Source organism: Perognathus longimembris, chromosome 6, assembly GCF_023159225.1.
Source record: "Perognathus longimembris pacificus isolate PPM17 chromosome 6, ASM2315922v1, whole genome shotgun sequence".
In the NCBI taxonomy this organism is placed as follows: domain Eukaryota; kingdom Metazoa; phylum Chordata; class Mammalia; order Rodentia; family Heteromyidae; genus Perognathus; species Perognathus longimembris.
Genome location: NC_063166.1, coordinates 12713017 through 12732647, shown reverse-complemented (window position 1 = coordinate 12732647; position 19631 = coordinate 12713017). Strand labels below are relative to the sequence as shown.

Genomic DNA, 19631 nt, shown 5'->3' with positions numbered 1-19631 from the left:
GGTCCAAGAGGGCAAAAGTGAGGGAGCCAAGGTCTCTTGAGGTTTTGAATGGGAATCGGCCAGTGTCCTGGCCACGGTCCACAATCAAACCAATTGAGGAGCGGGCGGGTTCAAGACAGAAGAAATCGATCCAACCTTAGAAAAGAGAGTGGCAAAGGGCGCGTGACGTCTTTAAGCAAGCACGGATGTCAGAAGCTACGGACATTGCTACTTTCTCCCTCTCTCCCTCTCTCCCTCCCTCCCTCCGGGACTAGGCTGAGCACTGAGGGTCAGACACACGGAGGGAGGCTGGAGGAGCGGTGCAGGGCTGCCCGCCAAAGCCCTGTCTCCATGGGCAGGGCTGGTTCATCAGCCTGGCACCACTGCCAGGTTCTGTTTTGCATATGCTAGTGTTTGCAATCAAAAAGTTCAGCGGTCCTTCCAGTGTGCTTAAATTAGTCCCCATGAAAACCAAATCATTTCATTTGCAGAGAAGGGCTTAATTGCAAGGGGAACGAGGCAAAGGGAATTCTGTTGCCTGTTTTCATTGAAGAAAATTACTGTACTTTCCCCTGTCTCCTTCCGAAACAAGCAGCTCTGGAGCTGGGCTGTGTAATCGCAGGGTTACCGCCTTTCCCGGGCTCCTCGGAGCCTGCCATTCCCCTCTTCCCCTTTCTCAGGACCAGCTTGGCAGTGCTGTTGTTTGTGGCTCATCTACCCAGCTAGAGGAGTGGGTGGGTAGCACTGTCTTGGGCAAAGCAGCTGTCCACACCCCCGTGATGTTGAGATGAGTGCTCTATCAGGGGCATTGACCAGGAACTGGGTGGGCCTCACTCTTGGCAAGGAGATACCTAATCAGTTTTCTTAGCAATCAAGAAACATCTATTCCAAGCTCTTGCTCACCAGGGCTGGTGGGGAGGTGCCTTCTGGAGGCCTCAGCCCCACCAGTGTCTCACACAGATCGCAGGGCCTGGCCGTCCCCACAGAGGCACGGTGCCGGGGCTGAGGGGGTTCCTGCTGCTCCCACAATCCACTGCGGCCTAGCTGTCTATGACTAGGGCAGGAGGCTGTTTCTACGGTGGGGGGGTGGGGGACGGGGGCAGACCCCTCCTGGAGGCAGCCTAGGGGTGATGCACACAATACTGGGGACCACCCTGGGTCAGAGCAGGGGATGTAATTACTCAGTAAGAGTAAGAGGGAAACTAAAAGCAGTCTGAACAGAAACAAGAGGGAGTCAGACCTTAGAGACTCAATGCCTGTCTCACTCTCTTCTGGGATGGAGGTTGCCTCAAATAAAACAGGTAGCAAGTCAGGTGTTAGGGTGCAGAAAAAGGAGGACCTTAGAAGATGTGCAGTACGTGGGTACAGATATAGTCACAGACAGGAAGGGTGAGAACAGAGCAAGAACTGAAGGAGAGAAGGGGTGAGTCCTGTGGAGATCTGGGGAGATACAGAGCAGAGGGAGAGCAAGTGCAAAGGCCCTGGGGCTGGAGCCAGATGGTGAAGGCCAGGGATGCAAGGAGGGAGGGCCTCTCTAGAATGATACAGGGAGCAGGAGTAGGAAAGGCCAGGTGAGTCCTGGGGTAGAGGCAGGTCCCTGAGCCTGAAGTTGCCGCTGAGAGGTGCTGGCCCCCCTTCTGGAAGGAAGATTTATTGGGTTCTGGCAAATGCCTAACTAAACGGCAAACTCGAGAGAGGCTCATTCTGCCTGCCAAGTGCGGCCAGGCTGTCTGGTTCACAGACCACTGTGTGGTCTTTCCCACCATGGCCGCCCAGCACCTACCCCGTGTGGGCTGCTGCGAAGGCCTAGGGAGCTTCCACTTGCTTCCATAATGTTGCCATGTGCTGTCGAGTCTCATCGTTTTCTTTTTGTCAGTCATAGGGCTTGAACCCGGGGCCTGGGCTCTGTCCCTGAGCTTTTTCACTCAAGGCTAGCACTCTACCACTTGGAGCTACAGCTTCACTTCTGGTTTTCTGGTGGTTCATTGGAGAAAAGAGTCTCACAGACTTTCCTGCCCAGGCTGACTTTGAACCGAGATCCTCACACCTGAGTAGCTAGGATTACAGGTGTGAGCCATGGGCGCTGGGCCTTTCTATCTTCATAGTACCTCTTCTTGCAGCTGTGGAGAGATTTGCTCCCAGCCTCCGTTGTCCCTGGTGTATTATGAGAGGCTTGATGCAGTTTCCTCCCTTCTAGAGCTTTCTCTGGGGGCGGGGCGGAGAAGCAGTCAGGTTGTCCTGGGAGGACAGTTGGGGACATTTGGGAGACTTATAACCGCGCCCCTGCCCCTTCCTTTTGGGGGTGGCTGACAGGATAACGGATTTGAATCCACAAGCTGCAGTGATGGGAGTTGTGGAGGCTCAAAGTCAATGGTGCCTTAATTAAGGGGAACAGCTGCTGCCACCGCGCTTATGATAAGTCAGAGACAAATGGCCGTGTTTGCCATCTTTTTGGGTGGAGCCTGGAGAGGGTGGCATGAGCTTCTGGGTGGACATCCACGCTGAGATTTGTGGGGTCCAGTCTCTCCTCCTCCACAAGCCCCTGTACTGGTGTCTTTCCAGGGGGCCCATTTGTCACTACCGACAGGCCTGCAGCCCTGGGAACATTTGGAACATTGTCCAAGAGCCTTGGACAGTGCTATGGAAACTTCTCAGCCATAGCGCTGGTCCTAAGATGCTCTCAGCTCCCCCCTTCTGGACAGACCCTACTGAGAGCTGCTGAAAGCAAGGCACGCCCCACCCCCTCCCCCGAGCCGAGGGGAGCTGTGAGGCTGGTCAGAAATGTCTGCAGCTCTAGCAGACTAAGGAGGGCGCAGGGGTGCGGGCCTTTGTTATTTTGTTTTGATCTTGGCTCACAGCTTCCCAGCAATCTTCCTGCATGAGCTCCCCCCTCAGCTCCAGACAAAATATGGCTGGGGAAAACCTTCCACTTAAGAGGCGAGGAGGGAAAGCTGGGGTTTTGTTTCCTGGGCCCTCGACCACGTGCCCACCAAGCATCCACAGCACTGATGGGAGCGCTAGCAGGCTGGTGCCCACCCACCACAGGGGGCCAGAGAGTGCCCTGTGGCACAGCTGGGGGACTGCTTACTCTTCCCGGGGCTACTGACTTTGGGGTCCCGCACCATGACCTCATTGTGTCTTGGTGCCAAATACAAATGCTTACAGCTCACCTCCCCCCTCCTCTCCCACACCAGCCCAACCATGTGAGCCTGGAGGTGAGAGGCCTGTTCCTGGACACATGGCCAACTTCTAGGATGCCCCCCATCAGCTGGTGCCAAGCACCCCAGGGTACCCCAAGGGTACTGAGGACAGGAGTGGAGCTGAAGGAGGGTGCTCTCACCCCTGGCCACCCAGACTCCTTGCAGCAACTTTGCAGGGTGGTGGCCACACTGCTTCACGCTGCCAGCCTGTCTGCCCCGCCCGCTTCCAGCCAGGCTCTGCAGCTCATCTGTGGCCAGTGCTCGGTGCTGCTTGTTTGGGGGGGGGGGAGGGATGGGGAGACACACCGTGGACAAGAAAAACAGCTGTTTTTAATAAATAGTTTATTTATCCAAGTTTCCGCCCTGATTTTGAAGTCTGCTGCCGTGTTTCTCCTTCTGGCTGGAGCCTGATGATGAGAACAAGGCCTCACCACAGGCAGAGCGGATTCCAGCTCAGCGGAGTGTCCAGACATCAGAGGAAATGAAGAGTATTGCTCAAATGAGGAGACTGGAGCTTTATTTAGGAAACTAAAATGCCAGGAAGTCCAGAAAGGGGTGCCCAAGGTCTTCTGGAAGCAGCTGTGCATCTCCTCGGGTGCTCCCCTCTCCGGCCCGCCTTGGAGGAGGCCATGTGGGATGAGGGGAGTTGGAGGCGCTCAGCACGTAACTAAGGCCCCAGACCAGGTGTTCTGGATGGGGCGGCCCCCGCAGGTGGAGCTGAGTGGCAGGCAGCAGTACTCCATACAGCCAGCAGGGGGCGATGTGTGGCCACCGCCTACAAGTTGCCAGGGCTACAAGTTCCCCTAAAGCAGCCCTGGATAGGAAGGGAGGCCGTCACAGTAAAACGAGGTGCTCCACACAGGTGGGGAGCTGGGGCTCTAAGGGCCCTGGAACGGGCATTCTAGGCTCGATGCAACGTGTGGCTGCAGGTCTGGCCTGAATTCACTTCTGTGAGAAGCACCATTGAGGAGCTGGTGGCTGCAAGGCAGGCCGACCCTCCTGTTCTCAGCCTGCACAGGAGTCCATTGCAATCCTGGCTAGGGAAGCAAAGCCTCCGACCTGAGGGGTCCTGTGGTCACCGGTTCTAATTTCTAGCATCTTCCCTCTAGGGCAAAAGTGGCCCATCTGACTGGAGGACAGCTTTCTCCCATTGCCCTTGAGCTGTCTAGCACCTGCAGAGGCACACAGACCTAGCCCTCCCCTATGCCCTGCTCCCAACCCACCTTCCAAGCTGAGCGGCCACTGGCAGGAGCGCCGGCTCCAGCTAGCCAGCCTTGCGCTTGCTCAGCAGTCCCACCACTGCCGCTCTTCTCCCCCTTTCTGCTAGCGAGGCAGGCAGAGGGGCCGGGCCTCACCCCAGCTTCTCCCTGCCACCTCTACAGGAAGCCCGCATCTCCTCTGAGAGGTCTCTGGAACGGGGTGGGGGGTGAGCGGTCAAGGCAAGTGTGAACAAGGCAGCACCAGAGGGCCGTGCCCTCCCCTCGCCCAGGCTGGCTGGCACAGGCCCCGCGGGGCCTACCGCTCCGAGTCGGAGAAGGAGGAGGGCTTGGTCCACCTCCACACCAGCATGTCCTCCCCGGCCACTCGGTGGGATTCTGTCTGGATCCGGGATTCGTTGGAGGCCAGGAACTCCACAGCCCGGTCCCAGACCCGCTTCATGCGCCTCCTGTAACGAGGGGGTGGGAAGCAGAGCTCCAGGGAGGACCCTGCCACGGTTCTGGGTTCCTGCCTCCCCCAGGACAGCTCCTCTCCCCTCTCCCCTCTCCCCTGCAGCCGAGATGGGCGGCCCAGGGCCAGGCAGAGGCCTGCCTTCAGTCTGTCTTCAGTGCCTTGCTGTCACAGTGGCGGCTGCCTTTCCTCAGCAGGCCCCACATGTGAAGAAAGCATGGGGGGGGGGGCGGTGGCGGGGAGCAGCAAGGTCACCTGGAGAGGACAGTCAGGAGGTTGGGGTGCAGGGGCTTTTCTCCTGTCAGCCCTACCACTGGAGGCTATGCAGCTGGCTGGCCTGCACAAGGCCACACTGCCCTGGAGACTGAGTGGAGAGGACGCCCACCGAGGCCACCATCACAGAGCAGGCCCCATTCCCGGCCATGAGCAGGCTGCCAACTGCTCCGGTGGGCGCCCCTGCTCACCTCAAATCCCCTCAAACTCTCCAAGGCCAGAGCCCCCCACCCAGCTAGGTCCTTCTGGGTCGAGACCTCAGCCTGGGCAGCCGGGTCTGGAGATGGACGGGGATGCTGAGAGCTGACGGGGGTGGGTAAGCCTCCTGGGGTGCAGGATGGGCTCAGACAGCAGCAGCCATATGCAGGGCCGGCGGCTCCCCACATCTGCACTAAACCAAAGGGTCCAGGCAGGTGGTTCTGGCTACAGCCTGTTTGCTTCTTCAGGGAAACAGGTGTGGGATCAGCACTGGAAGAGTGCACTTGTGCTAGACATGGACTGAGCCAGTTGGGCCACCTCCTCAGCACCCGTCTCCTGTCCCTAATACCACCTTTCCTTATGCTTCTTATCATCTGACGCCCTCTAGAACAGATGCCCCAGTAGGGCAGAGGCCCTGCTTCCTCCGCTGGCCGCTGGCCCCCCGAGCACCGCGTGTGGTGCGCAGGCGCACTTGAGTACACGAGTGCGGGCAGCCTCACTTCCCCGGGGGCCTCCGCGAGGCAGCGGAATGGCTGTTTTACAATAAGGAAAACAGCTCAAGAGAGGCTGAGCGGCCTGTGGTCCCACACGACGCCTAGCAGGGCTGAGGATCAGGTCGGCGCTCAGGTGCACCAAGTGGCTTCCCCGGAGAGCTGGAGCCCACGTGACAGCCCGGGGATCGGCAGCCCGGGGATCGGCAGCAAGCACTCCCTGAGGCAGCACTAGCCGACAGTGGCTCTCGCCAAGCTTCCTGCCGGTCACTTCTGGTGGGCAGCATGGCAGGTGTGAAGCAGGCTATGTTTAGGAAACTTTAATTTTTTTTTGTCTTTTCTTTTTTTGGTACTGGGGATCAAACCCAGGGTGCTGAGCTACATCCCAGCAGAGCTAGGAAACTCATTTTTGGTGGTGCAGGGCATGCAACCCAGGGACTCACGCACATCATGAAAGCACCGTCCCTGTGCACCCTGGCCTTATGTACGGCTGCCTTCAATTGCATGCATGTGCACATGTATGTGCATGTACATGCAGAAGCTGGGCCACGGTACTTCAGGTACCAGGTGTTCCTGATCCTAGGCCTTACCAGTGAGTGACTCATAAAGACAAGAAACTGACTTGTCTGTGGTACCCCAAGTGTGTGGGGAGGGCCCTGAGACCACTGAGGTCTTTCTAGTGTGCAGGAACGCCGCAGGAGCCCTAGCTCTCCCTCGCCAGCTGTGACAGGATGCACGTTACTCTGATAGCTGCTATCCTGCAACCACGAGGAACCAGCCTGCCTGCCGGACGTGGGGTCAGGAGTATCACAGGTGTGGGCTCCAGAGCTGGCTGCTCTGTGCCCTGGCCCCCTACCCTTTGCTCTGGACTTCTATTTATGGGACCAATGAGACCCTCCATAGCGGAAGACCCTGGAGACTCACAGCCCAGAGCATGGCAGCTGGCATCCACACTGGGGGTGTCTGTGGGTGCCCCTAACGAGCTGAGCCTCCTCCAGGAGTGGCAGGTGGCAAGGATACTGCGCCTCCTCGGGACCCTGGGAGGAGCTGGGCTCTCTCTGTTGGTGCCAGGCCCTGGCTTCCTTCTAGGGAGATTAGTGGGACCAGGCCCTGCCTCACCCCACTGCAGCAATGCCAACTAGGGAGCACTCACCGGCTCTGAGGAGGGATGAGGGTGTCCCGCACATGCAAGATGCCCACGTATGGGTAGCGTTCCATGTCCTGCTCCCAGTCCACGTAGTGGTCCTGGACCACGTCTGCAGGAGAGAGCACACTGCTCAGTGCAAGGCCCCGGTGACTGGGCAGTTCTCCCCCCAGGGGCCCACGCACCTATAATCTTCTTCACCATCTCATACATGGCCTGCTCCTCCTCTTCCAGCTTCCGCCATCGGTACTTCAGGAGGATTAGGAGTCCCCACAGAAAGGCCAAGCCTGTGAGGGAACGGAACACTGTCAGCTCCGGGCCTCTCCTCTGGCCATTCGGAGGCTCAGGTGGCCGGGGCCCTGCACGGGGTGCTGTGGGGAGGGCGAGGGCCCGGGCACTGCCATGTGTCAGGTGCAGGGTGAGAGGCAGGGAAGGATGTGACAGGGAGAAGCGAGGCTATAGAGCAATCCTCCTCTTCCTGCAGCTGTCACCAGAGGCATCCTCAGGCATCCTGGTGCTGGCCCCTCCCATCCTCAGCCAGATCCTTCATCTCCTCCCCTGTAAACCCGAACCGGCGTTTCATACATGTATACACACTGGGCCCTTTGTGTTCTAAGACGGCTGCCGATAATGATTCCCTGCCCGGTGGTGTGGGAGAGCATGGCGTGTGCACAGAGGCCTGCGGTATGCAGCGCTGGCTATCTCTGAGGTCCCAGGGCTCTGCCCGGGCCCTTTGTCTTCAGACACCCTGAGGTGTCTCTGTTCAAAGGCAGCTTCGATGTTGGGAGATAAGACCTGCTCCCCTGCTCAGCCCAGCACTCCGTGTTCTCTCTGCTATCGGCAGGTGTCTGGGGCTTTCCAGGAGATGTTTATACTGAGGAAAATTAGGCCATGGTCCTGCAGTGCACCTGCCTGGAGCTGGTCTATATGCTGGGATCCTGGGAGACCCATCAGAGCAGCATGGCCTGGCTCTTGCCGGGCCCACTCCCTCTCACAGAAGGAGACAGTCTCCCCTGCCACACACATTAAGGACATTTCTAGTTATCCGGATGCTCCTGCCACCAATCTCCAAAGGTAAAGACAGCCCGGGGCAGGGGCGGACTTGTTCATCTGCTCTGTTTTATTAGACAGACCTCAGGTTCAGCAGACGGAAATGAAGCCTCTAGCTGGGAAGAAACCATCACTCATACCCAGGCGGGCGCTGAGCGGGGCTCTGGATGCAGTGGGGGGGCGGGGGGGCGGGGGCAGGGCAGTGGCCAGGACTTACACCAGAAGAAGATGAGCACGTTCGTGACGGCGGTGAGCAGGGCGCGGCTCAGGCGGCAGCCGACGCCCATCCGGGGCCGGGCCGACTCCAGGCAGACCACCTTGTCCACAGTTGTCACCAACTCGGATGGGTCTTCTCCTTTCAACCTGAAACGGGCCACAGGGCTCCCAATGTGTCCCACGGGAGCTGTGGTATAAGCCCCACACCAATCAGGAGGGGAGAAAGGCAAAGGAAGGAGGGACCAGAGGTCTCTACCAGATTACAGCATAGGTTTGGTATCCTGGTTGTGCTCTTTCCAGAAATTTCCCACATTGGCTACTTAGAAAGAATAAAGCTTTAAAGTCGGCAGCAAGCTTGAACCCCTACCGGTAAAGTGAAGTCCCCCTCTGTCGGGTCTTTGACAGCCTCTCTCAGCGTGCAGAAGATTAAACTGTAAATTGGATTCCCACCTCCCAGCATAGCGCAATGGAAATGTTTACTGAATCTCTTGCTTCGCAATGGCAAGGCAAGAACTCAAAGACAGGATCTGGGAGGTTGTGCTTTTCCTCCGTGACGAGCAGGCACATGAGCTGTGCAAGTGTAAAGATCATGGGGCCCCGGTGCGGTGCACGGTAATGGCAGCCGCCAGCCCGGTCACGCTGGGGCACAAGGCTGTGCTCTGGAATGGCTGCGATCTGGCAGCCTGAGTTCTCAAGATCCGCTTTCAACAGAACCGGCCCTCTGAGTGGCCCAGCACGCGAAGGTGAGTGTCGTGGTTCTGGGCTAGCCCTGGCGCATTGCGGACTGGAGCGGCCCTAGTCCCCGCTGCCTTTTCCAACACAGGGAAATGGCTCTGCACTCAAGGCAGCTGGATTTTAAGCCTCTGAATCTTAACCGTGCCTTGCATCCAGTTACCACGCTTTAGGCTGAGCTGCCCGAGGGGTTCCACTGGCTGCACTGCTGATGGAATTAGTAATTTGGGTGGATTAGAGAGGAAGCATGTGTTCTAAGCATGTGTTCTATGGGCAGTGGAGCTGGGCAGGGGCTAGGGGCTGGTGGCTTGGCTAGGGCAGGGGCCAGGGCTGCCTGGCTGTGGGATGGGATGCCCCTCCCCCACTGAGCAGCCGCACTAGGCCTTTCAGGCTCCTGAAAGGGCTGTTATCTCCACCAACAGTGCTGGCCAAAGATAAAAAAAAAAAAAAAAAGTAGGGCAAAAGCTGCCTGGTCAGAATAAAATCCAGTATTTCTCAAGCAATTTCCATACTGAGTAAAACCAACATGCAGAATCATTTCATCTGCAAATGAAAACTTGAACCCCAGGAGAAAAGTGCAGAAAAGCTCCTCCCCCTCCGGCAAACTGCCGATGACGAGCCAAGTGAGCAGCCCAAGTTACTTGAGGCAGGATTATTAGCTGGGATGCCAGGTTACAGTACCCCAATGCTCTCTCCTCTTCAGCCTGGCTCCCAACCTAGCCCCTGGAATGGCTTGGGAGGCTGGAAGCTCACACCTGAGACCCGGTGCTGAGCACAGGAGGCGGCTGATGGGGAGGCCGGCGGAGCAGGCCTGCGGCGGCTGCTACCATGCCACCCCGTGACGCCCGCCCACACTCACCAGATGCCTACGTCCTTGTTGCTGCTCAGTATCCAGGTCAGCGCGGCTTCAAACTTGGCGGAAGAGCTGCTGGTCACATTCTAGGGGTGGGGGAGGAGATCAGTTCTGCCTCTGGCCCTACAGCCAGAACAGCCTTCCACGCTGGATTAAGGCCGCCTCCACAGGCCCTCAGGCCTCATTCCACTAGATGCACAGCAAACTGGCAAGAGAATCTGGGTGAGGAGAGGCAGGGGGAGGCTTGGCCAGAAGAGGGGGTGCAGAGCATCCCCAGGAAAACAGTGCAGGTCTAGGTGGCCTGAACAGTGTGATCTCCAAGTCTGAAGGATGAGGGCAGAGAGCCACCATTCATCTTCACGTAAAATGCAAAAGGGCATGGGGCGAAGGCTGACAGCCAGTTCCAGCTGTGTGGCCTCGAATGCCCCCCGACCCTCTATACGGCTTGTTTTTGTCATCTATAAAATGAAGATTGAGCTACATGACCCTCAGGTTCCTGCCAGCTTCAGAGTGCCGAAATTCTACCACCCAGAGAATCAAACAGAGCTGGAGCATCTGAGGGGAGTTATAAGGGCAGTTCTGTGGTGGGGGCAGGATGAACAGGTTAAAGGTGTCTCCTAAAAGCTGCCGGGGTCAGGCACTGGTGGCTTACATCTGTAATCCTAGCTACCTACTCAGGAGGTAGAGATCTGAGGGTCAGGATTCAAAGCCAGGGAGGCAAGAAAGTCCTTAAGATTCATATCTCTGATTAAACACCAGAAAACTGGAAGCAAGGAAGTGGGTCTCTTTGCAAGGGCCACTGAAAGTGGCCGTGCAGCTGCAGGAAGGGACTGTAGGTCAGGACAGTGACATCTGCTCCTGTTTAGCAGCTCCAGCTCTGGGGCTGCCTTAACTTAAAGTACCTAAGGCTCCACTTAGTCTATTGATCAGCTCTAGAAGCTTGAGGATGGAATTTCTTGGGTCCAAGATACAAGATCATGTCATCTGCAAACAGGGGTGGTTTGACTTCTTTCTCTATGGCTCCACTGAGTTGAAAAGGAAAGAAAGAAAGAAGGAAGGAAGGCAGGGGGCTGGGGATATGGCCTAGTGGCTAGAGTGCCTGCCTTGTATTCATGAGACCCTGGGTTCAATTCCCCAGCACCACATATACAGAAAATGGCCAGAAGTGGCGCTGTGGCTCAAGTGGCAGAGTGCTAGCCTTGAGCAGAAAGAAGCCAGGGACAGTGCTCAGGCCCTGAGTCCAAGCCCCAGGACTGGCAAAAAAAAAAAAAAAAGAAGAAGGAAGGCAGGTAAGCGGGCAGGCAGGTGGGCCGGCAGGCAGGCACAAAACAAAAAGAAAACGCCCACAGGGCTGGAAGGACCAATAGGAAGGCAGCCACCCTCCCAGGAATGCAGAAGCCCAGGGCCTACTCACTTCAAGGTATTCTTGGGCTTCCAGAACAGGAATGCATTTGCTTTTGAGCTTCTCTGGATTGCCACACTCAAAATTGCCTGGAAGAGAAAAAGACATATTCAAATACAGAGATGAAGAAAGAAAAAAAAAAAAAAAACCCTTGGAAATGGACTAAAACTGCAGCAAGAATCAAGCCATCAGCTCTAATCAGGAGCATGTGGCCCAGTGCTCCCCAGCTTCTGTGGGCATCTTCACTCCACAGCAAGATCAAAAGCCACTTAGCTTGGATCGATTCCAGATCATTAAAACCTGACCTGCAAAGCAGTGCGGCGATTTGCATTAAATGACTAAAAAGCTGCCCAATACCAAGGTCTGTTTGCAATTGATCCCTAAAAGGATCAGACAGACAGCTCGGGAAGGGATGGGAACAGCACTATAAATAAACATAGCCTGAGAAAAGCTACAGCAGGGCGGCCACGGGCACCACAGGGACTCTGATCATGACACAGGCTGGCAACCTGAAACACCAAGCCCATTGTCTCCAGAGGCCCTGGAGAGAGATGTCCAGAAGGGACACAGGAAGCAGGCGTCCATGCTGGGTGGCAAGGCCTAGGCTAGTAGGCCCAGGGTACGCTGAGCACCCTGGGAGACCAGTTTCTACCCAGTGTGGAGCCTCCCCTTGACCCTGCCCACGCTTCCAGGCCCAGCCCAAGCCCTCAGCTCATGGAGGGCCCTCCTTTAGGTAACTTGGGGCTTGCCATAGCCCTGCGCCCTCCTTTACATGGCTATGGTTTACAGCCATGTGCTGCTTCCTGGGGCTCACTAGATTCCTTGAGAGCAGGGAGAGCACAGGGGGAGGCACGTACAAGATCCCTGACACTCACACATGGCCTCCCTACCCTTCACCTGGCCCACCTGGATGGGGGAACTGGCAATCTGAGCATCTGTGGGTTGGGGGAGAACGCAGTAGAAGGTATTATTCAGCTCCTCCCTGACAATGAACTCAGGCCTGTCCCCTGACATAGCCACGTTCTCCACTGCACAGTCCAGTGTAGGTCTCTTCACCCTTTTCCCCAGGCTAAGGTGGCCTCTCCCATCCTTCTGCGCCCACCTGTGCTATCCTCACCTCTGAGCACCCTGATGGCCCCACCTGCCTTCCTTCTGTCCTCTCCCAGTTTGCGTGCTTTGTCAATAAAGCTTGACAATGAGTCTGCGTAAATGACACTGTGCCACTCAAGCTGCTACTGCATTTGTCTTCCCGGTACCTGCTCTAAGATGCCCTGGTCCTTCCTGCCCATCAGATCAAGCTCCAGGGGCCTGGTACCCACGACTACCCACAGTGGGGCCCAACCAGTACTGGCCAACTTCATTCCTTGCCTCTCTTCCCCATCTCTGCCCACTCCAGTACTTCCCTGCTTCTTTGGCCTGTCCCTGCCTACATCTACATGAGCAGTCCCACTGAGCTGGCACAGAGGTCCTCTCCCATGATGCCTTCCTGACTGCTCTGGAGAGAAGGCATCCTGCCTCCTTGCAATGTGCGGCCTCTTAGTTCTTGTCCAATCAAACCTTTTATCACCAGTGACCAGGGCAGCAGGTGCCTTTCTCTCCATTGCCTCCTGACAACAGCTCCAGGTGAGTCACTTCACACCCTACGTGGCCAGCACAGTGCTAGGCCACAGCTGATGTCCAACAGGAGGAGGAGGAGGAGGAAGAGGAGAAGGAGCAGGCAGGGACCACATTCCCCTTCCATTGACCTCAGGGAAACCTATGTCCTCCTGATGCCTCTGACCTGTGGGCCTTCACTGGTACAGACCAGGGCCACAGAGGGTGGAATGAGAAACGGCTCCTGCTGCTCCCTTACAAAGCAGAGCTTCTCTACTCAGGGTGCACGCAGATCCCCTGGGACTTGACTGACTCCACAGGCTGGGATGGGGCCTGCGTGAAGCTGCATTCCAGCAGAGTGATGGTGACGCCTGGACCCCAGCCAAGACACAGAGGTTCAGACACTCAGTCAACCCAAATGAGAGGCGTGGGCCTATTTCTGTCTCCTCCTCTGCACCTGGCCCGTAGAGGGGTCGCATACTCCCTTGTGGATGCTAGAGAGGAGCCCCAGGATGACTGTGGTCATGGGCAGGAGCCCCAAGACCTTTCTTCTCCAACCATCTCTGGTCTCTAATATCAGGAAGGAGAAGCTGCCAGAGCAGGACCCCTAAGACTAACCTTAAGGATGAGGATGCTGAGGAAGACCCAGTTCAAGGCACTCAACCTTGGGTGTCCAGTGAGACCCCCCTGGGCCTCAGCCTCCCCTCAGACATTCCCCACAGCAGGCACCTTTCAACGTTCCTTAGGCTGAACTGGTCTATCTGGGTGGTGACGTTCACCTTTGCTGTCCACAGGAGAACACAAGCTCTGGGAAGACTCGGGGCCCTGGGCCTTTTCCACCACCAATGCAGACTTCTGGCATCCCACAGAAGGGAGTACATCCTGTGCCCCGCAGGCTCCTGGGGCCTTCAAGAGAATCAGGGCCAAACATGTGTTGCCCCAACAGAAGGCTCAAAAAAGGTGAGGGTGGAGGCAGGAGTGAGGCTTGGCTTCTGAATCTGTCTCCTGGGACAGTCATGGTGGTCACAGCATGACTCAAAAGGGGCTTGGCGCCACTCACCGGCTTGGATGGCCAGGAAGTTGTAGAGCTCGTGAAGCAGCTCCAGCAAGGCCGCCTTCTGCTTGGCCTGGCAAAACTGAAAAGGCATACAGGACAAGCAGTCAGCTTTCCCCCCTCCATTGTGACAGCCAGGAACATCTAATTTTAAGAGAAGCAAGTTCTGCAGAGCTCAGGCCCAGGGAGAGAGGTGATAAATATCAGGCGAAGTGACTGAAAAGGACACTGTGATGGTGGAGGCAGCCATAAGCAGACACAGTGACAAAAGAGACCCATCTGGAGGCTCTTGGCCTCTATTGCACAGTGCCACTTGAGTAGAGACCAGCAGGGGGGCAACAAGCGCAGCCCCCCAGCTTCCTCAGAGGGAAGAGTCATGGCAGCCTGGCCTGGCATAGCTCGTTGGTCAGGGCAGAATGTTAGGGACTGCGGGCTTGTCAGGCCACTCCTAGCCATTTATGGGGAACCTGGATGAAGAGGGGCGACAGGGCCCATCTGAGGAAGGACAGCAGTGAGGAGCTGGTGAATTTCCATACAAACGACTCTGCATAGGCTGACACCACCTCAAGGACACAGGACCGAAGGCACCAGATGACAAGATGGCCTGATTAGGACAACCCATCCCAGCCTGTCCCCACACTCTAGGAAGCACAGAAAGAAAAAAGAAAGAGTAAGAGCCCTCAGTCATGGAGAATGAAAGAACACTTAGCGAATACTCAAATGTCCAACTTGGTTCTGGGTGAGAGGCCACCCCGAGGATACTTTCAGCAAGGGCCCCACCACACCCAAGAACCATGTCCCCACCTGTCTGTTCCAGTGCCCATGTCCCATGAAGGCCAAGGGTACCCCAGGAAGTCAGCCCGATAAACCAACGTGGCTCCTGCCCAGGCTCAGCTGTGTACTCAGAGGCAGGCTGGCTTACAAAGCTGGAGTATTTGGAGTCTGAAGCCCTGTCTGATAGGGGCCAGAAGCCATCTGCTCGCCGAGCGTGTCTGGCAGGGACCTAAAGGGGCCTGTCTGGGCTCATTCAAGTACAGCATGAGTCTGTCCAGCTCAGAAGCGGGTCAGGGAGCTAATGCACCATTTACTCGGGGTCTGACACACTGAGAGAGGTGTCAGAGTTAGGGAGTACCAGCAAACACTTTCCTAATGCAAAAGGCAAACAAAACTACCATCGGGAGACAAGACGATTCTTCCAGAAAAGCTACTTTGTCCTGGTTTTGCTTTCAGTCTTTAGAGGCCAAGCTTTCCCTTTGGCCACCTTCGTTTCTAGGTTGCTTCCTTTCATCATTGACTGCAGTTTTTATGAGGGGAGACAAATTAAATTTATTACTAATCTGTTTGGGCAAAACAATTAGAAAGCAAAGACCTTTGGTGGGTGAGTACAATAAATGAGTGTCATAAAACACCCCCAAAGATGACGCATCAGAAAGCGAGGACAAATGAAACCTGCAGCAGGATGCCCTTCATTAACATGGGCAAGCAGCAGTGCAGGGGCGGCCCGATGACCACGTCATTTCTTCCCTGGCCCTGGGGCTGTGTGGGCCCAGCACTGCACATTTAATGATTAGACTACTAAGTCATGCCCTCTGGCAGCACACAACTTTTCTGGGTAAGATTTATGACCTGAAAATTTACAGCTTTGTATCTTTCCCAGACTACTGGCAGAATCAGCTGCTTGCATGATTCATAAATGCAGGGGGCCGCTCCCTTTCCCAAATGTTATTTCTAGGGAGCATTAGGGCTTCATAAAACAAATGGAAACATAGTCTAAGATAAGGGGACTAACTCCACTGGCCACTCAGTTCAAGCTAACTCCTCGGAGGTGTCAAATCAGAAACACATTTTCAGAGCTACACATGTCCACCAGAGAGGAGGCTATGAAATTGAGAATGGAGGCTTAGACACTGCCAGCCCTTCCTCCCGGCGCCAGGGAGCTTGAGAGGCCCTTCAGCAACCCGCTGCTTCTATCTCCCAGGATCAACTCAGGCAGAAGATCAAAGTCCCCGAGGCTGCAATTGATGGGAGAGCTTCCGCAACAAGCCCAGGGGTGGATCTGGGAGCTCAGTATGTATTTCAAGTACTGCTTCACAGCCACAATTGAGTGTGACACAAACATCGCAGAACACGATGTGATTCTGGTACATTACAGGAAGTGCTCCCTGAAAATGATCCTATTAGGATCTTCTTCTGGGGAAGTTTACCACCTGATAGAGGATAACAATCTCAGGGGGAACAGTAAAAGCAAAACTCAAACTCACCTCATCCGTTTTTCTCTCGCAGTCCACTGGTAATAACTTCACTGAGACCAAGAAAAGAAACAGAATTAAAAGTGTGGGTTGAGGGGGGAAAAATGACCTCTCTCAAACTCTAGGGGAAGTAAAATATTGTCAATAAGAGGGAGGGGACTGGAAAGACAGCATCTAAATGTGGCACTTTGGAAGGTGGCAGGAAAGATGTTAAGAATTTTCCAGGAAGTTAGATAGTTGGGTCCTTTTCCAGCTAAAAATGAGCAGCCACTGGTACTTGGGCAATTTAGCCACTTAGAGCCTATTTCCTCATCTGTAAGATGGGGGTCACACGGGCCTTCCTTGCTTAAGGCTGGGAGTCAGGCCCAAATAATATCCAGAAGCTTTCTGAACTATAAACAATGTTAAGCAAGAACTAATCCCATCCTGAGGCAGGAACCCCAGGTAAAGCCCAGTACACATTCCCAGGACTCTTGTCTTAAAGTATCTCAGCAGTGAGTACCAATGCCATACTATGACATCCTCATTGTGGTGCCATGACACTCAGGCTGCTTCCTTTCTCTAGCAGGTTCATTAAGGACTCCCAGAGTTCACTGACTGCTCTCACAGTGGAGACTCACCGGAGTATCCACCTAAATCTGTGACCCTAGGCCCACTCAAACAGCTTATCTATTTGCAACAACAGCCAAAACATAATTCAGCCTTTTCTCGGGTTTCAGCTGTTCTGGGGAGAAATGAAAAGGTGTGGCCTTGACTCCAGGCTGGGAACAGTATTAATCACACTCAAACTTTGAGAAGGATATTAAAAGTTTGCGAACTGAGGTGTCATTCAGCCTTGAATTTATAATGAAATGATCTCTATGTGATTTGTTAGCACCCACAGTTAACAACAGACAGGCAACTTTCCTTTTGGGGAAACACCAACCCTCAGCTATCCAGGAGACATACTGCAAGCTACACACCTCTCACTGTTGTCTAGTTGTGTAATCACATGTGGACGGGGGTGGGCGATGACAGTGTCTTGAACCACAGACCCTCTCCTAGCTCACTCCTCCACAAGAGTGCCTCTGTGACAAAGTGCTCACTAAGAGCACTTTAACTTTCCAAACGCTTCTCCCACACCGGATCCACAGGCCCAGGGGTTGGAGTCCTTTTGAGAACCAGGGCCCCTTGGTCCCAAATGGAGTGAATGGTCTTTTTTTGATTGGAAAGATGGGACCACACAGCCAAATCCTACCTGGGGGCCAGCGAAGTTTGGGGGCGGGGTCTTCAAAAGGGGACTGAATTGTGAGTCGTCAAAAGGGAAGAATCAAAACCAGGTGGAGGGGTTGGCCTATCTCTACAGGGGGTGTGGCTTTCCCTCCAAAAAGAAAATAAGAGGGTGGGGTAGAGCCGGCTCCCAGCACGTGCTGGAAAGGGACCCCAGAGAATGGAGGGCCAGGGCAGGAAAGGGGGACAGCGAAGGCACAAAGTACTGCAGAGGCTGGGAAGAAGGGAAGCGAGGGTCTGGAGGTGGGGGTCCAGTGGGGAGCGGCTGACAGGTCCCCCGCGCCCTCCCCCCCGGGCCCTCCCCTGCGCCGGTCCGGGACGTACTGTTGTCCTCCGCCTCCTGCGGCGCCGAGGGCTTGCCCATCTTCACCCAGAGGATGCCCAGGAAGACGAACAGCAGCCCCAGGCTGGCCCAGAGCAGGAGCCGAGACAGACAGCGCTCCAGCCGCCGCCCCACCTCGGGTCGGGCCCGCGCCGCGCCCGCAGAGCCGGCTCGCGTGGCCCGCAGGCCGGGACGCAGGTCCGGACTGAGAAGGGCGGAGGGCGGCCGCGCCGAGAACGGGGACGCGCCCCACCAGCGGCGGGCCGGGCCCAGGACGGCCTTGTCGGGCGCCCGGGCGTCCTCGTCCTCCTCGGAGCTGCCCCGGACCGAGGCGCGACGCCGGAGCGGCGCGGGGCGGGCGGGATGGGCGAGGCCGCGGCTCCCGGCCCAGGAAGCGGCGGAGGCCCCGAAGTCGCCATAGGCCCCGGCGCTCTTGTAGGTCGGGCCCGGGGCCGGCGGGGAGAGCCAGGGCTCCGCCCGCACCGCGGCCGCGGCGGGCCGGGCGCGCAGCGGCGCCTCCTCGCGTAGCCGGGCCTCGTCCCGCAGCCGCTCCGGGATCCGCGGCCGGGCCTCGTCCCGCAGCCGCTCCTCGTCGCGCAGCCGGGCCTCGCCGCGCAGGCGGCGCAGCTTGTTGCGGTAGACGTCCCGAGTGGTGTCGGTGATGGGTCCTGGCTGGAAGCCCAGGGCCTGCAGCTCACGCCGCAGCTCCAGGTCCGACAGGCCGGCCATGGCCAGGACGCCGCCCCCCGCCCGCCCCCGGCGCGCTCCGCACCCGGAACTGCTCCCGCCGGCAGCCGCGGCGGAGCGGGCGGGGCCCCGCGCCATGATGGGAAGGTCGGGCTCGGGCGCCATGTTGGGAAGGTCGCTCCTGACCGGCCGGGCGGCCATGCTGAGAAGGTCTGAGCCGGCGTGGGGGCCGCCTGGAAGGGAAGGGGTACAGGATTTGTTTATAGTTCGTTTTCAGTGCTTGTGCCACTCTCTCCCCGTCGTCTTTTACCTCTAGCCATGTTTACGCCGGGCCTCTGTCCTCACGCAGCCGCTGCAACGTGATGGGCATCCGGTAAACTTGACTTAACGGACTCACTGCCTAATGGTTGAAGACGAGCCGGAGCAGGGCCTGGGGCCTCCATGACGTGCCAGCCTCGGAGTCCGGGCACCGATGTGCGATCGGGCTTTATCCGGGAGCCGAGTAGGCTTCAGGGATGTTCCCAGAGCCCGTCCTGACGCGGGGCCGCTTGCTGGCCAGCCTGGGGCATGCCAGGGGCCCGCACGGAGCCCTGGCCCGGAGCGGACTCGGCCCCTTGGTGAGCCCCGGCACGCGGCCCCTCGGTGACCTCCGGCCCGCGGCCCACGCGGCCCCTCGGTGAGCTCCGGAGCCCCGGCCCGCGGCCCACGCGGCCCCTTGGTGAGCCCCGGCCCGCGGCCCCTCGGTGAGCTCCGGAGCCCCGGCCCGCGGCCCACGCGGCCCCTCGGTGAGCTCCGGAGCCCCGGCCCGCGGCCCACGCGGCCCCTCGGTGAGCTCCGGAGCCCCGGCCCGTGGCCCACGCGGCCCCTCGGTGAGCTCCGGAGCCCCGGCCCGCGGCCCACGCGGCCCCTCGGTGAGCCCCCGCCCTCGGCCCACGCGGCGGCCACAGGGGAGGCAGAAGGGCCCGAAGTCCTGTGCTCAGTGGGCAGACGAGGTGTTTCCGAGTTGCCCGTTTGGCGTGGCCGTGGGAATGACACCACGGAGATGGGGAGAGGGACACCGTGAGCCCCAGTCTGGCCCCTTCCACTGTGGTTTAGGATACGGGGTCCAGAGCAAGTTTGATTTCCAATCCCAGTTCCACAACTATTAGACGCGTCATCACATCCAATTAACATCCCTAGTCTGTCCGCCGAAACCCCGGTGGCGAGGATTAGAAGTGTTTAGAACAGCGCCTGGCGCATGCTCATCTCTGT

The 19631-nt window shown here is 57.2% G+C and overlaps 1 protein-coding gene across 1 annotated transcript; it reads right to left on the bottom strand.

Moving 5' to 3' along the window:
* Window positions 1-3504: 3504 nt before the first annotated feature.
* On the bottom strand, window positions 3505-18459 carry Lemd2 (LEM domain nuclear envelope protein 2). The gene is made up of 9 exons (XM_048347946.1): window positions 17696-18459; window positions 16115-16155; window positions 13860-13935; window positions 11219-11295; window positions 9811-9890; window positions 8221-8366; window positions 7139-7240; window positions 6963-7065; window positions 3505-4845 (listed from the first exon to the last, which is right to left on the bottom strand). Exons 1-9 carry the CDS (start codon window positions 18420-18422, stop codon window positions 4695-4697), a joined length of 1503 nt encoding a protein of 500 aa, XP_048203903.1. The 5' UTR covers window positions 18423-18459; the 3' UTR covers window positions 3505-4694.
* Between the last annotated feature and the right edge of the window lie 1172 nt (window positions 18460-19631).

Coding starts and splice junctions, on each gene's coding strand:
- Lemd2 (XM_048347946.1), bottom strand. CDS start 18,422: ATGGCCGGCCTGTCGGACCTGGAGCTGCGGCGTGAGCTGCAGGCCCTG. Junction 9,891..11,218: donor AAGCCCAAGAATACCTTGAA/GTGAGTAGGCCC, acceptor CCCCACCCCTAG/AATGTGACCAGCAGCTCTTC. Junction 4,846..6,962: donor CTCATCCCTCCTCAGAGCCG/GTGAGTGCTCCC, acceptor CCCTCGTTACAG/GAGGCGCATGAAGCGGGTCT.